The sequence below is a fragment of the Melanostigma gelatinosum genome, assembly GCF_949748355.1.
Source record: "Melanostigma gelatinosum genome assembly, chromosome: 24".
In the NCBI taxonomy this organism is placed as follows: domain Eukaryota; kingdom Metazoa; phylum Chordata; class Actinopteri; order Perciformes; family Zoarcidae; genus Melanostigma; species Melanostigma gelatinosum.
Window position 1 is genome coordinate 11,540,354 of NC_136657.1, and position 16,272 is coordinate 11,556,625.

At 42.8% G+C, this 16,272-nt stretch overlaps 2 protein-coding genes across 3 annotated transcripts; one reads left to right on the top strand and one right to left on the bottom strand.

The window, feature by feature from the left end:
- Positions 1-4,307: 4,307 nt before the first annotated feature.
- dytn (dystrotelin) lies at positions 4,308-9,781 on the top strand (the record flags this gene model as incomplete). Its single annotated transcript, XM_079296883.1, has 14 exons — positions 4,308-4,326; positions 4,465-4,539; positions 4,618-4,822; positions 4,904-4,989; positions 5,209-5,288; positions 5,360-5,431; positions 5,502-5,665; positions 5,746-5,857; positions 6,269-6,402; positions 6,472-6,586; positions 6,652-6,704; positions 6,813-6,954; positions 8,691-9,564; positions 9,687-9,781. 14 exons carry the CDS (start codon positions 4,308-4,310, stop codon positions 9,779-9,781), a joined length of 2,226 nt encoding a protein of 741 aa, XP_079153009.1.
- Positions 9,782-9,927: 146 nt separating this feature from the next.
- On the bottom strand, positions 9,928-15,790 carry zdbf2 (zinc finger, DBF-type containing 2). 2 transcript variants are annotated; one of them, XM_079296798.1, is made up of 8 exons: positions 15,745-15,790; positions 15,281-15,377; positions 15,020-15,177; positions 13,305-13,902; positions 13,109-13,234; positions 12,694-13,025; positions 11,352-11,511; positions 9,928-11,280 (listed from the first exon to the last, which is right to left on the bottom strand). In XM_079296798.1, the coding sequence occupies exons 2-8, from the start codon at positions 15,374-15,376 to the stop codon at positions 10,600-10,602; spliced, it is 2,151 nt and encodes a 716-aa protein (XP_079152924.1). In that variant the 5' UTR covers position 15,377; positions 15,745-15,790; the 3' UTR covers positions 9,928-10,599. The 2 variants fall into 2 exon arrangements, with proteins under 2 accessions (XP_079152924.1, XP_079152923.1); XM_079296797.1 differs by lacking the exon at positions 15,745-15,790 and adding an exon at positions 15,514-15,572.
- Positions 15,791-16,272: the final 482 nt, after the last annotated feature.

Genomic DNA, 16,272 nt, shown 5'->3' on the forward strand with positions numbered 1-16,272 from the left:
TTTGCATCCTCTTGTGTCCCCCTGTACCTGACTCTCTCTGCCTGACCATCATCGCATCACAAAACCTCGGTGGTGGTGATGATGATGATGGTGAAGATGATGATGATGATGGTGGTGAAGATGGTGATGATGGTGGTGGAAGAGAGGCTCTGTGTTGTGGCGTTTATCTCAGTGCAGAAGAAGAAAAGCTGCAGTGTTTTGTCCTGGAACGACCCAGAAACAAAGCGAGCTCAGAGACAAACAATCAGCTTCAGTCTGAATGGAGACAAAGAGCAGAGGAGGACAGAGGACACGAGGACAGAGGACGTGTTCAGGCTGCAGCACAGCGGCCGCATTCAAACACCATCATCATCATCATCATCACACCACTCTCATCAAACATTCATTTAAAGCTCAGCTAACTTCCCCTGAAGAAACCCCAAAATACTAATGAATCAACAAAGAGGTCAAAGGTCATCAACTCAGTTTAATGTAACAAAGACATTTTAAATGGGATGTTGTTTGTCTCTTTGTTGCTGCTTGTGTCTCCTCTGACATAACATGAATAATAACAGGAGGTGATGAAGCTGCTTTCTGAAGAAAAACCGAGTTCAATGAACAGTCAGTCAGTCAGTGAGTGATGTCATCGCTCTGCCAGCTGCTGATTGGTCCACAGACAGCAGGTGAGCGGGCCGACAGGTGAGAAGCAGCTGTGATGATAAATGAAACCTTCATCAATAATTCATCATCTTCACTTTGTGTCTTTAACAGAAGAACAAGTTTGTTTTTAGACTCCGGACGACTGAACGTGAGTTTATTTCTATTATAGTCTCTCGTATTCTGTAGTAGTCTTTAGTATTATCAAGTATTCTGAAGTATTCTGTAGTATTCTGTCGTATTATCTAGTGTTCTTGAGTATTCTTAAGTGTTCTCTCGTATTCTCTAGTATGTTTTAGTGATCTCTCGTATTATCGAGTAGTCTTTTGTGTTCTCTAGTATTCTGTAGTATTCTGCAGTATTCTTTAGTGTTCTCTAGTATTCTTTAGTGTTCTCTCGTATCATCAAGTATTCTGTAGTGTTCTCTCGTATTCTTTAGTGTTCTCTAGTATTATGTAGTGTTCTCTAGTATTCTGTAGTGTTCTATAGTATTATGTAGTGTTCTCTAGTATTCTGTAGTGTTCTCTAGTATTCTTTAGTGTTCTCTCGTATCATCAAGTATTCTGTAGTGTTCTCTCGTATTCTTTAGTGTTCTCTAGTATTATGTAGTGTTCTCTAGTATTCTGTAGTGTTCTATAGTATTATGTAGTGTTCTCTAGTATTATGTAGTGTTCTCTAGTATTATTTAGTGTTCTCTCGTATCGTCTAGTATTCTGTAGTGTTCTCTCGTATTCTGTAGTGTTCTATAGTATTATGTAGTGTTCTCTAGTATTATGTAGTGTTCTCTAGTATTATGTAGTGTTCTCTAGTATTCTTTAGTGTTCTATAGTATTATTTAGTGTTCTCTAGTATTCTTTAGTGTTCTCTAGTATTATTTAGTGTTCTCTAGTATTCTGTAGTGTTCTCTACTATTATTTAGTGTTCTATAGTATTATGTAGTGTTCTCTAGTATTATTTAGTGTTCTATAGTATTATGTAGTGTTCTCTAGTATTATTTAGTGTTCTCTAGTATTATTTAGTGTTCTCTAGTATTATTTAGTGTTCTATAGTATTATGTAGTGTTCTCTAGTATTATTTAGTGTTCTATAGTATTATGTAGTGTTCTCTAGTATTCTTTAGTGTTCTCTCGTATCATCAAGTATTCTGTAGTGTTCTCTAGTATTCTTTAGTGTTCTCTAGTATTCTTTAGTGTTCTCTAGTATTATGTAGTGTTCTCTAGTATTATTTAGTGTTCTCTAGTATTCTTTAGTGTTCTCTAGTATTATGTAGTGTTCTCTAGTATTATTTAGTGTTCTATAGTATTATGTAGTGTTCTCTAGTATTCTTTAGTGTTTTCTCGTATCATCAAGTATTCTGTAGTGTTCTCTAGTATTCTTTAGTGTTCTCTAGTATTCTTTAGTGTTCTCTAGTATTATGTAGTGTTCTATAGTATTATTTAGTGTTCTCTAGTATTATGTAGTGTTCTCTAGTATTCTGTAGTGTTCTCTCGTATTCTGTAGTGTTCTATAGTATTATGTAGTGTTCTCTAGTATTATGTAGTGTTCTCTAGTATTATGTAGTGTTCTCTAGTATTCTTTAGTGTTCTATAGTATTATTTAGTGTTCTCTAGTATTCTTTAGTGTTCTCTAGTATTATTTAGTGTTCTCTAGTATTCTGTAGTGTTCTCTACTATTATTTAGTGTTCTATAGTATTATGTAGTGTTCTCTAGTATTATTTAGTGTTCTATAGTATTATGTAGTGTTCTCTAGTATTATTTAGTGTTCTCTAGTATTATTTAGTGTTCTCTAGTATTATTTAGTGTTCTATAGTATTATGTAGTGTTCTCTAGTATTATTTAGTGTTCTATAGTATTATGTAGTGTTCTCTAGTATTCTTTAGTGTTCTCTCGTATCATCAAGTATTCTGTAGTGTTCTCTAGTATTCTTTAGTGTTCTCTAGTATTCTTTAGTGTTCTCTAGTATTATGTAGTGTTCTCTAGTATTATTTAGTGTTCTCTAGTATTATTTAGTGTTCTATAGTATTATGTAGTGTTCTCTAGTATTATTTAGTGTTCTCTAGTATTATTTAGTGTTCTCTAGTATTCTTTAGTGTTCTCTCGTATCATCAAGTATTCTGTAGTGTTCTCTAGTATTCTGTAGTGTTCTCTAGTATTCTGTAGTGTTCTATAGTATTCTGTAGTGTTCTCTAGTATTCTGTAGTGTTCTATAGTATTATGTAGTGTTCTCTAGTATTCTTTAGTGTTCTCTAGTATTATTTAGTGTTCTCTAGTATTCTTTAGTGTTCTATAGTATTATTTAGTGTTCTCTAGTATTATGTAGTGTTCTCTAGTATTCTTTAGTGTTCTATAGTATTATTTAGTGTTCTCTAGTATTATGTAGTGTTCTCTAGTATTCTTTAGTGTTCTCTAGTATTCTTTAGTGTTCTATAGTATTATTTAGTGTTCTCTAGTATTATGTAGTGTTCTCTAGTATTATGTAGTGTTCTCTAGTATTCTTTAGTGTTCTCTAGTATTCTTTAGTGTTCTATAGTATTCTTTAGTGTTCTATAGTATTATTTAGTGTTCTCTAGTATTATGTAGTGTTCTCTAGTATTCTTTAGTGTTCTCTCGTATTCTGAAGTGTTCTATAGTATTATTTAGTGTTCTATAGTATTATTTAGTGTTCTCTAGTATTATTTAGTGTTCTCTAGTATTATGTAGTGTTCTCTAGTATTCTGTAGTGTTCTATAGTATTATGTAGTGTTCTCTAGTATTATGTAGTGTTCTCTAGTATTATGTAGTGTTCTATAGTATTATGTAGTGTTCTCTAGTATTATGTAGTGTTCTCTAGTATTATGTAGTGTTCTCTAGTATTCTTTAGTGTTCTCTCGTATCAAGTATTCTGTAGTGTTCTCTAGTATTATTTAGTGTTCTCTAGTATTATGTAGTGTTCTATAGTATTATGTAGTGTTCTCTAGTATTCTTTAGTGTTCTCTCGTATCATCAAGTATTCTGTAGTGTTCTCTAGTATTATTTAGTGTTCTCTAGTATTATTTAGTGTTCTCTAGTATTATTTAGTGTTCTCTAGTATTATTTAGTGTTCTCTAGTATTATTTAGTGTTCTATAGTATTATGTAGTGTTCTCTAGTATTATTTAGTGTTCTATAGTATTATGTAGTGTTCTCTAGTATTATGTAGTGTTCTCTAGTATTATGTAGTGTTCTATAGTATTATGTAGTGTTCTCTAGTATTCTTTAGTGTTCTCTCGTATCATCAAGTATTCTGTAGTGTTCTCTAGTATTATGTAGTGTTCTCTAGTATTCTGTAGTGTTCTATAGTATTATGTAGTGTTCGCTAGTATTCTTTAGTGTTCTCTCGTATTCTTTAGTGTTCTATAGTATTATGTAGTGTTCTCTAGTATTATGTAGTGTTCTCTAGTATTCTGTAGTGTTCTCTCGTATTCTTTAGTGTTCTCCAGTATCATCTAGTATTCTGTAGTGTTCTCTCGTATTCTTTAGTGTTCTCCAGTATCATCTAGTATTCTGTAGTGTTCTCTAGTATTCTTTAGTGTTCTCCAGTATCATCTAGTATTCTGTAGTGTTCTCTAGTATTCTGTCGTAATAATACTTTATGTAATCATATTTCATAATGTTATTAATTTCCCTGATTACTTTGTTTTCAGGTGACGTCCTCATGGATCGGGACATCATCGGTAAACTCGTCTCTTCTGTGATTTTGGGTTAAAATAATCAGCTGAAAAAGAAATGAAATCTCTCACGTTTTTATTTATTGACACATATTATTATTTGTTTCCTAAATGTTTGTTGATGTTTACATGTTGTTTATTCAGAAGGACTGAATGAAATCCGTCCGTCGGTCTACAGAGTTGCCATGAAGCTTCTGTCTCTGCAGAGACTCAGTCACAGTGAGTACTCAGTATTATACTACATGTATTATGTACTTTACTTGTAGTACATGTATATATGTGTGTGTTGGGTTCCAGTGGACGTGGTGTCTTTTCGACACATCACTGCAGCCCTCCACTCAGTAGGCGGAGCTAAGCTGCAGCAGGAAGTAGGGTTAAACAGACAGGAAGTGACCCGGACCCTGAACAGGATGTTCCACAGTGTGTCACAGGAAGTGCCGGGCCATGTGACTGTGGAAGCTCCAGAGGAGGTCTGCAGTCTGATGTTCAGGCTCAACGACCGGTCAGACTGTATTTTATTGTTATTATTATGATTATTATTATTATTTATATAAATCTATATAAAACATTGTTTCTCTTCTAGGAGTCAGTCTGGTTTCATATCAACTGTTTCTCTTCAAACTTCTCTCATCGCTCTGTCAGCTGAAACTCTGCTGGTTAAATACAGAGGTGAGAACCTGTCTGTCTGTTTTCCATTTCAGAACACTGCTTCCTTCAGAATAAAAGTCTGATGTTCTGTCTGTAGTTAAGAACACTACTTCCTTCAGAATAAAAGTCTGATGTTCTGTCTGTAGTTAAGAACACTGCTTCCTTCAGAATAAAAGTCTGATGTTCTGTCTGTAGTTAAGAACACTGCTTCCTTCAGAATAAAAGCCTGATGTTCTGCAGCTCTGGTGAGGCTCTCAGAGAACAGTTCAGGATCAGTCAGCAGATCTGGACTCAGATCTTTGCTGCAGGACCTCAGCCAGGTAAAAACTTCACACACTCCATTTCCCAGCATGCCCCTCTCTACTCCCTCTGACACCTGTGGTGTGTTCAGGTTCCTGTGGCGGTGCAGGAGGACGGAGTGTTCGGAGGTGTGGAGGCTGCAGTGAGGTCGTGTTTTAATGGGGTGAGAAAACGAGCGGCTTCAGGTGATTAGTGGTCGTCATGGCAACACATTTACATGTGTGACCTTACAGGTCTTGACCCCGACGGCAGGTGAAGAACACGTGTTGTCATGGCTGCAGAGCGAGCCACTCTTGTTGCTATGGTTACCCACTCTGTACCGCCTGTCCGTCAGTCAGAATGTCCGTCATGCCGTCCGCTGCCACACCTGTAAGACCCTCCCCATCACCGGACTCAGGTGAGCCAGCACTGTCCAATCACAACGCTTCATTCACAGTTAAATAAACATCATAATAAATATCAGGTGGGTATGTTCAGGTATCGCTGCATGAAGTGTGTGAAAGTCCACGTGTGTCAGAGCTGCTTCCTGACAGACAGACAGACGAGGAAACACAAAACTCACCATCCAGTGCTCGAGTTCTGCACACAGGTAACATCACACAGGTAACATCACACAGGTAACAACACACAGGTAACAACACACACACAGGTAACATCACACAGGTAACAACACACACACAGGTAACATCACACAGGTAACAACATACACACAGGTAACATCACACACACACAGGTAACAACACACACACAGGTCACAACACACACACAGGTCACAACACACACACAGGTAACAACACACAGACAGGTAATATCACACACACACAGGTAACAACACACACACAGGTCACAACACACACACAGGTCACAACACACACACAGGTAACAACACACAGACAGGTAACAACACACATGACATGTAACAACACACAGGTAACAACACACAGGTTACAGCATACAGGTACACAAAGCTTTAGTTGTTAATCCTCAGTTTGTCTGTCAGCCCACCTGGAGAGAGTCTCTGTCCTCATTAGTGCACAGCGCTCGTCATGCCCTGTTCCCACGGCGTTACACTCAGAGAGAGGCCCACAGTAGGAGGGGCCTGATGTGGGTGGAGCCTGGGGAGAGTCCAGACAGGTGAGACAGGTGTGAGTTCAAACTTCAACCCTCCCTTTTAAGACCTGTTTTAATAGTTATTTTTCTCAGTGCTCCGCCCCCCTCTGATGCCTCAACACGATTGGCTGCCTCAGCTGTCAGTCACAGTCCCTCCTCTGACGAAGACACGCCCACTCAGCAGGTGACCTCTGATGACCTGTGGGCTGTTATTCGATGATATTCATGTTGTTTTTACAATAATAACTTTTATGTGTTATTGTTGTTGATCAGCTGAAGGCGTCCGTTCTGCTGACTGAGGTCAGAAACCTGCAGAGAGACAAATGGTGAGAAACCACAATGAAACCACCCACCTCCTCTTCCTCCTGTTCTTGCTCCTCCTACTCCTACTCCTTTCCTCTACCTCCTTCTCCTACTTCTTTGTTTGTCTTCAGGCTGATGGAGCAGGAGCTGCAGGTTTGGAGGCTCACCGTCCAATCAGAGCAGAGCATCCTGGAGGACAGGTGCTCTGAGATAGAGGTTACCATGGAAACACTGAGAGAACACAACCTCCGTCTGCAGTGCTCACTCCCACAGGTAACAACACACAGGTAACATCACACAGGTAACAACAAACACACAGGTAACAACAAACACACAGGTAACAACACACACACAGGTAGACTCACACAGGTAACAACACACAGGTAGACTCACACAGGTAACAACACACAGGTAACAACACACAGGTAGATACACAGGTAACAACACACAGGTAACAACACACACACAGGTAACAACACACACACAGGTAACAACACACACACAGGTAGACTCACACAGGTAATAACACACAGGTAGACTCACACAGGTAACAACACACAGGTAGATACACAGGTAACAACACACAGGTAACAACACACAGGTAACAACCCACACAGGTAACAACACAGGTAGACTCACACAGGTAGATACACAGGTAACAACACACAGGTAACAACACACAGGTAGACTCACACAGGTAATAACACACAGGTAACAACACACAGGTAACAACACACACACAGGTAGACTCACACAGGTAATAACACACAGGTAACAACACACAGGTAGACTCACACAGGTAACAACACACAGGTAACAACACACACAGGTAACAACAAACACACAGGTAACAACACACACACAGGTAACAACACACACACAGGTAACAACAAACACACATGTAACAACACACAGGTAGACTCACACAGGTAATAACACACAGGTAACAACACACAGGTAGATACACAGGTAACAACACACAGGTAACAACACACACACAGGTAACAACACACACACAGGTAACAACACACACACAGGTAACAACACACACACAGGTAACAACAAACACACAGGTAATAACACACAGGTAACAACACACATGTAGATACACAGGTAACAACACACAGGTAATAACACACAGGTAGATACACAGGTAACAACACACAGGTAACAACACACAGATAGATTCACACAGGTAGATACACAGGTAACGACACACAGGTAACAACACACAGGTAACAACACACAGGTAGACTCACACAGGTAACAACACACAGGTAACAACACACAGGTAACAACACACAGGTAACAACACACACACAGGTAGACTCACACAGGTAGACACACACAGGTAATAACACACAGGTAGACTCACACAGGTAACAACACACAGGTAACAACACACACACAGGTAACAACAAACACACAGGTAACAACACACACACAGGTAACAACAAACACACAGGTAACAACACACACACAGGTAACAACAAACACACAGGTAACAACACACACACAGGTAACAACAAACACACAGGTAACAACAAACACACAGGTAGACTCACACAGGTAATAACACACAGGTAACAACACACAGGTAACAACACACAGGTAGATACACAGGTAACAACACACAGGTAGATACACAGGTAACAACACACACACAGGTAACAACACACAGGTAGACTCACACAGGTAACAACACACAGGTAGACTCACACAGGTAACAACACACAGGTAACAACACACAGGTAGAGTCACACAGGTAACAACACACATGTAGATACACAGGTAACAACACACAGGTAGATACACAAGTAACAACACACAGGTAACAACACACAGGTAACAACCCACACAGGTAGACTCACACAGGTAGATACACAGGTAACGACACACAGGTAACAACACACAGGTAGACTCACACAGGTACATACACACAGGTAACAACACAAAATAATTATTTCAAACAGATGTTCCTCTTTCTCTTTCTTTCGGCTCTGAACAAGATGGAGGTTCAACAAGCGAACAACATACTACAAAACGTAGAGACAGAGGACATAGAGGAGATAGTTGACACAGAGGAGATGGAGGACATAGAGAACACAGAAGATATAGAGGACATAGAGAACATAGAGGACATAGAGAACACAGAGGACAGGGAGGATATAGAGGACAGGGAGGATATAGAGGACACAGAGGATGTAGAGGACAGGGAGGATATAGAGGATATAGAGGACAGGGAGGATATAGAGGACACAGAGGATATAGAGGACACAGAGGATGTAGAGGATATAGAGGAGATAGAGGACAGGGAGGATATAGAGGACACAGAGGATATAGAGGACACAGAGGAGATAGAGGACAGGGAGGATATAGAGGACACAGAGGACAGGGAGGATATAGAGGACACAGAGGAGATAGAGGTCAGGGAGGATATCGAGGACAGGGAGGAGATAGAGAACATAGAGGACAGGGAGTATATAGAGGACATAGAGGACACAGATGACAGGGAGGATATAGAGGACACAGAGGATACAGAAAACTTTCCACCAACATCTGACAAGCAAAGAAACTCAGAAGATGAGGAGGAAGTGTTGCTGAAGACAGAAGACAAGTGGAGCGACTTAGAACTACAAACTCTATCTCCCACAATGCACCAGGACACACCTCTGTCACATGACATCTACTATGAAGAAGAAACTGCAGGTGACTGGCTGGTCTGTTGTCCAATAGGACAACAGTATGGATCACAGGAAGAGGACACCTGTCTGTCTGAAGAAGAGGATTGTGGGACGTGTAGTCCAGAGGAGCTGCTGCGGGAGACTGTAGAGAGACTGAAGACTGTGATGGAGACAGACAGGTGGAGCGAGAGACAGACAGGTCTGTGATGTTAAACATTTATAAATGATGGTTTACAGTGATAATTATATAATATGAATGAAAGAGGCTCCTACAAATCATTTGAATCTTTAGTAATGATGTTTTTAATTTCCTGTCTCCAGGTGAGAGGAAGAGGGCGGAGCTTCTGCAGGCTGCAGACCAGGTGGGCGACTCGATACACCACCTGGTGGACGCTGTGAGAACTGACACACACTGACTACTCGTATTCAGGTTATAAAAGTTGTTTATTAAACATTAACTTATTGATAATTAAATAAACAGAGTGTAAAGGTATAAAAAGAATTAAACCACAGTACCTGAAGAAAAGGCAGGTGTCACCTGACCAAGTGTGTTTAGTGTCACAGAAACAAACAGCTGCCAACATCATAATAAAATAATTTCATCAAATTACAGTTTCATTTTCTATTTGTGTGCATATTTAAATTATCATGATTTATTAAATTCCAAATATCTGCTTTTTTATTTTTATGACTTTATTGAATTACAGAATATAAATCATAATTAACTTTCTGCACACAAACGTAAAATAACATTTTCATATTGATCAGATGATTTCATTCTAATATTGACTTCAATAAACTCCAGCAGTTTATGAATGAGGCTGCTACCTGAACAGGTGTCCAGCTACCTGAACAGGTGTCCTGTCCAGCTACCTGAACAGGTGTCCTGCTACCTGAACATGTGTCCTGCTACCTGAACAGGTGTCCTGCTACCTGAACAGGTGTCCTGCCACCTCAACAGGTGTCCTGCTACCTGAACAGGTGTCCTGCTACCTCAACAGGTGTCCTGTCCTGCTACCTGAACAGGTGTCCTGTCCTGCTACCTGAACAGGTGTCCTGTCCAGCTACCTGAACAGGTGTCCTGCTACCTGAACAGGTGTCCTGCCACCTGAACAGGTGTCCTGCTACCTCAACAGGTGTCCTGCTACCTCAACAGGTGTCCTGTCCTGCTACCTCAACAGGTGTCCTGTCCTGCTACCTGAACAGGTGTCCTGCTACCTGAACAGGTGTCCTGCTAGCTCCGTCCCCTCTCGTAGCCCTGCCCCTTGCGGCTCCTACCCCGGCCTGCAGAACGTAGGCCTTCTCTCCTGGGCTGGAGAGGGATGGCTTTAGCCCTGGTTCTTGTCTTGGAGGGTGGGGGGCATGTCCTGTCTCTCCTCCCCCCCCTCCCCCGCTCTGGGGGCGTGGCTTGAGAGGTCCTGCCCCGCCTCCTGACTGTGTCTTTTACTGAGTCCCTGTCGGCATTCAGGTCCAGACTGAGACTTCTGAACAGCTGACGGACACATGGGGGGGGCGGGCTGGAGGGGGCGGAGCCTCTCGGGGGGTTCTTCAGGATGCGGTTGCTGCTCGGCTCGTAGATCCGGACAGGAAGCTGTTTGTATTTCACCTTTAACCCCTGCACGTCCAACGGACGCCTCTTCTTCCTGCAGCGCTTGAGGGCGGAGCCTGGTGCAGGTGTGTAGGAGGGGGCGGGGCCTGAGGGGGAGCAGAGCAGGTAGACCAGAGAGGTGCGAGGCTGCACAGGTGTGATGATGTTTGAGTACGACGGAGGGAGGCAGCTCCACGTCTCAGGAGTCCTCTCTGCTGCGTCCTGATTTGCTAGAGAGACGCTAGTGGGCAGGGCCGCCGAAGATGGTTCAAAGACAGCTGGGACGACCAATCGGATCGTCTGAGTGCTGTGACTGACTTTAACAACCTGAAGGAAGAAACACAGGTGATGAAGACGTTAACTTACAACAAACACTGACAGAAAACTGTCGTTCTCACCTGACACCTGGACGCCACTCTGAAGGCCCGCCTCTTTCTCCTCCTGCTCCTAACGTACGCTGAGTCATCGTCATCACCGTCCAATAATGGCAGGACACCAATGGCTGGCTCCGCCTCCTTGTTCTCACCACCTCCTTTGTTTTGGCTCCTCCTACCGTACCTGACAAGTTAGGTATTAGTTAAGTTAGGTGAGTCTCATATAATACATCAGAACAGGGGAGTCTATATCAGGGGTTGCCAATTGGCGGACCGCGGTCCGGATCCGGACCCAGGACCTAAAATCGTTTTTATTTTGACAGAGCGCTTCTATTTTAACCGGCGCTGCGCAGCTTTTTCAGCTATTACGGCACTCGTTCAGCGATGCAGGAAACGCACCGACCAAGGGTGCTTCTCAAGTCTCTTAAATGTCATTTCCTCGCTCCTCGCTTGAACCGGAAGTTGTTTCTGCGCCGCTATATTGACGGCCGTCCCAAAGCTCTTATTTAGCTCTGAGGAGCGAGGAGGGACCTCGGAGGAGCCATGAGGAGGACCCACGAGAACAGACTTCCAGGAAGTCTTTTAACGGCCGACACGCCCCCTCCTGGTTCATCAGTCATGTGATTGGACGCTGCAGCCGATCGGACTGACTGACTGAGTTTAACACCAGAGTGAAGACAGATCACAGAATAAACTCAAGCTTTATATTTGATGAGGTTTCTGATTCAACATCTGGTTTAAATAAATGTTCATTGTAGTCTGAACAACAAAAGGACCACAAACAACTTTCTACATTTATTAGAAAGATTTGTGTTTTCATGATCTGATTTTTCTCTCAATAACTTTATTATGAACACAATTAAAGTCAGAGAGAGCTGAGAGACTAAACACTTTATACATCATTCCTGAGTGTTTGATGAGTTTTATCATTTAAGAGAAACAATAATCATATTCTGGGTTATTTAATAATGACGTCACAGTCACGATTTAAAAACGTACAGACGCAAATAATTCATAAATAAGACGATCGCATTCCGCCGGTAGAAATGGATCATGAGCTTATAAACAGAACACAGTTTAACAGACTACAGAGAGAAACACTCTACAGTGTTGATCACTGTGTCTTTATTAGTTATTAGTGTTATTAGTTACTGTTATTAAGTACAGTGGTGATCATATATATATATATGGCACTAAATAGTGCAAGTTAGATATTATTGTAATATTACGGACCTTTTCCCGAGGAGATTTTCTCAATCTGGACCTTCTGGAATTTTAATTGAAGACCCCTGATATAGACTCACCTGTTCTGATGTATTATATAGACTCTATATAACACATCAGAACAGGTGAGTCTATAAAATACCTGGCCAGAGACTCTGTGTCGAAGTAGCAGATGAATCTCCCCCGTCTGAACTGTCGGACCAGTTTCTCCACCTTCCCCTCGTCGTCCTGCTCAATCTGGGTCCAGGTCTTCCCCCTGAAGGATTCTGGGATATGTTCTGGAGCAGGTAAGACCTCCTCTATCGGCAGACTCCAGAAGCCCTGGTCCTGCCTGGCCTCACTGTGGAGGGCGGAGTCTAGCTGGTAGGAGTACACCTGGTCCTCCAGGTCCACCTGAACGTCCATCAGACCACTCAGGTCCGGCCCCCCCACCTGGCTCACCTGGACAGGTGTATCCCCGAGTGTTTGTTGTCTCTGTGAAACCAGAACCAACAGAAAACAATGTAATCCATCACAGCCTCACCTCCTCCAACCTCCTCCAGCAGGACGACGGTTACCTGTACAGGTGAGTCCCAGTCGTCACTCTGTGTTTCGATGGAGACGGGGAGGCTGAAGTGGAAGCTCTCCGTCTCCTCCTGCTGGAAGGGAGCTGAACTGACACCATGACAACACACCTGGATCACCTGAGAACAGAAACATGCGATTAACTTTGAGGATCAGCTGACGATGAAGATCCGATAGAAACAGACGAACCTCCTCGATGGTCCGGTCCAGAGAGTCGCTGTGGTCCGAGGAGAACGCCTCCTCTTTGTGGGCCTCCCTCCTCTCCTTCTGCCAGCTCCACCAGGGCCTGGACTCTGTGGGGGGCCGGGGACCGGGACCAGAGTCTGGACGGGGACCAGGGTCTGGACCGGGAACAGGGTGTGGACGGGGACCAGGGTCTGGACTCCGGTGGGGCGGTGATGAGGTCGAGGAGGTGCTGGTTTTCCTCCTGTTGGTCTTCCTGTGGGCCTTCCTGTGGAGTGAGGGCGGGGCCTGATGGTGTGGAGGCGGGGCCTGAACCTGTGACAACAGTGTGTTCCCTGTGGTGATGATCTCTCCGTCTTCCTGCTCTCTGATTGGCTCAGACAGCCTCTCCTGACTCCCAAACCCTGTGAATCCCTCTCCTGATTGGCTGTGTGCGCGGTCTTCTTCCTTCTGATTGGCCGGCTGGCAGGAGGCGTGGTCAGAGCAGGACTGGTGCTCACGAGTGCCCAGCGACCGCCTGTCGTGGTCAGGGAACCAGAGTTTGTCAAGCTCCGCCCTCGGCAACAGAGGGGATGAGACTGACGGGAGGTCAGCGTGAGACGGCCTGAAACAAACAAATGAACTCTGAAGATAAGACAAAATCATACCTGCAGACAGGTAACACACAGGTGTTTGTTTTAGTTACCTGGGGTCGTTGTAGCGGTGTAGATGTGGTTTTTTTAGTTACCTGGAGTTGTTGTAGGTGCGTTTGTTTTAGTTACATGGAGTCGTTGTAGCAGTGTAGGTGTGTTTGTTTTAGTTACCTGGAGTCGTTGTAGCAGTGTAGTTGTGTTTGTTTTAGTTACATGGAGTCGTTGTAGCAGTGTAGGTGTGTTTGTTTTAGTTACCTGGAGTCGTTGTAGCGGTGTAGTTGTGTTTGTTTTAGTTACCTGGAGTCGTTGTAGCAGTGTAGGTGTGTTTGTTTTAGTTACCTGGAGTCGTTGTAGCGGTGTAGATGTGTTTGTTTTAGTTACCTGGAGTCGTTGTAGCAGTGTAGGTGTGTTTGTTTTAGTTACCTGGAGTCGTTGTAGCGGTGTAGTTGTGTTTGTTTTAGTTACCTGGAGTCGTTGTAGCAGTGTAGGTGTGTTTGTTTTAGTTACCTGGAGTCGTTGTAGCGGTGTAGATGTGTTTGTTTTAGTTACCTGGAGTCGTTGTAGCAGTGTAGTTGTGTTTGTTTTAGTTACCTGGAGTCGTTGTAGCAGTGTAGGTGTGTTTGTTTTAGTTACCTGGAGTCGTTGTAGCGGTGTAGATGTGTTTGTTTTAGTGACCTGGAGTCGCTGTAGCGGCGTAGGTGTGTTTGTTTTAGTTACCTGGAATCGTTGTAGCGGTGTAGGTGTGTTTGTTTTAGTTACCTGGAGTCGTTGTAGCGGTGTTTGTTTTTGTTACCTGGAGTCGTTGTAGCGGTGTTTGTTTTTGTTACCTGGAGTCGTTGTAGCGGTGTTTGTTTTTGTTACCTGGAGTCGTTGTAGCGGTGTTTGTTTTTGTTACCTGGAGTCGTTGTAGCGGTGTTTGTTTTAGTTACCTGGAGTCGTTGTAGATGTGTTTGTTTCTGTTACCTGGGGTCGTTGTCGCGGTGTAGATGTGTTTGTTTTAGTTACCTGGGGTCGTTGTAGCGGTGTAGATGTGTTTGTTTTAGTTACCTGGAGTCATTGTAGATGTGCGGGTGTGTTTGTTTTAGTTACCTGGAGTCATTGTAGTGGTGCGGGTGGTGCTGCAGGACATCCTGCAGGAAGCGCTCCAGCAGAGTTAGTTTGGTTCTGCTGCTGGATGAGGAGGAGACAGTGCTGGATCCTCGGGAGGACGCCCGGACAGAATCCATGTGTCTGAGACTGGACAGGTGCTGAGAGAAGACGGTATGATGTCATTAAATCTGATTTACCTGCTCAGATCACATGACTGCAACTCAGATGCAGGCGTACACATGAAGACTGTGTGAGGTGTACCTGGTCCAGGTTGCTGTAGAGGACTCTGCAGTACCCACAGTAACCCTGTCTGCTGGGCTGACACCTGGACGGACCCGGCTGAGACTCCGCCCACATCCTGTCAGACAGAGAGAGGGGGGAAAAACCTCAATCATTCAGTATTTGAAGTACTACTTTATATACCACAACTTAAATTCAAACGCCAGCTTAATGTGTGAAGTTTATTCTTTAAATTAAGCCAGGATGTTTGTGACCTTTTCCCTCCAGACCAGCAGGGGGCAGTAACACAGGTGTGTTCGTGGTCTTTATGGGATAAAAAAAACCCTGTGAACTCAGGACGATGGAGGAGAAACAGCATCAACCTCACCCGTCCGCAGAGAGCACCTGTCTCAGGTTGGTGTTACAATATAATGTAGACAAAACAGGAGTTTCATGAGCAAATAAAGCATAAAATGTTGTGATTTTTGTAAAATAGGTAGACTCACCTGCTGGTGGACTCCACCTTCCTCTGGTCACCTGACTGACACACGCATGCACACACACACACACACAGAGTATAGTGTCGTAAATGAAATATAAAACAAAATATAAGGGTGTGTTTGATTTGTTTACCTTCATCACAGTCTGACAACCTGCTGATTGGAAATCTGAAACATGTATTGTATATTTATATTAATTCTAAGTTACTAGATTAGTTTTAGCTGCATTAATTGTTACTGAGGTCGCACCTGGAGGCAGTGCAGTCAGTGAATCATCCATCCAATCAGAGCGCTCCATGCTGTAACCAACGGTAACCAGGTGAGAGTTTCAGGTGGAGAGTCCATGAGCTTGAAAATATATTAATAATAACCAAGTCAGCTTCAACTAAATTCATGAGTGAAGCTATTAGAAAGCACCAAGTAATTTTAGGACGGGCGTAAATGATTACATAGTGATGTATTTAATATAAAGGCTGTGACTAAATATTATAATCGATATATTGATCATAGAAAGTCTATTAAACTTATCAGTCA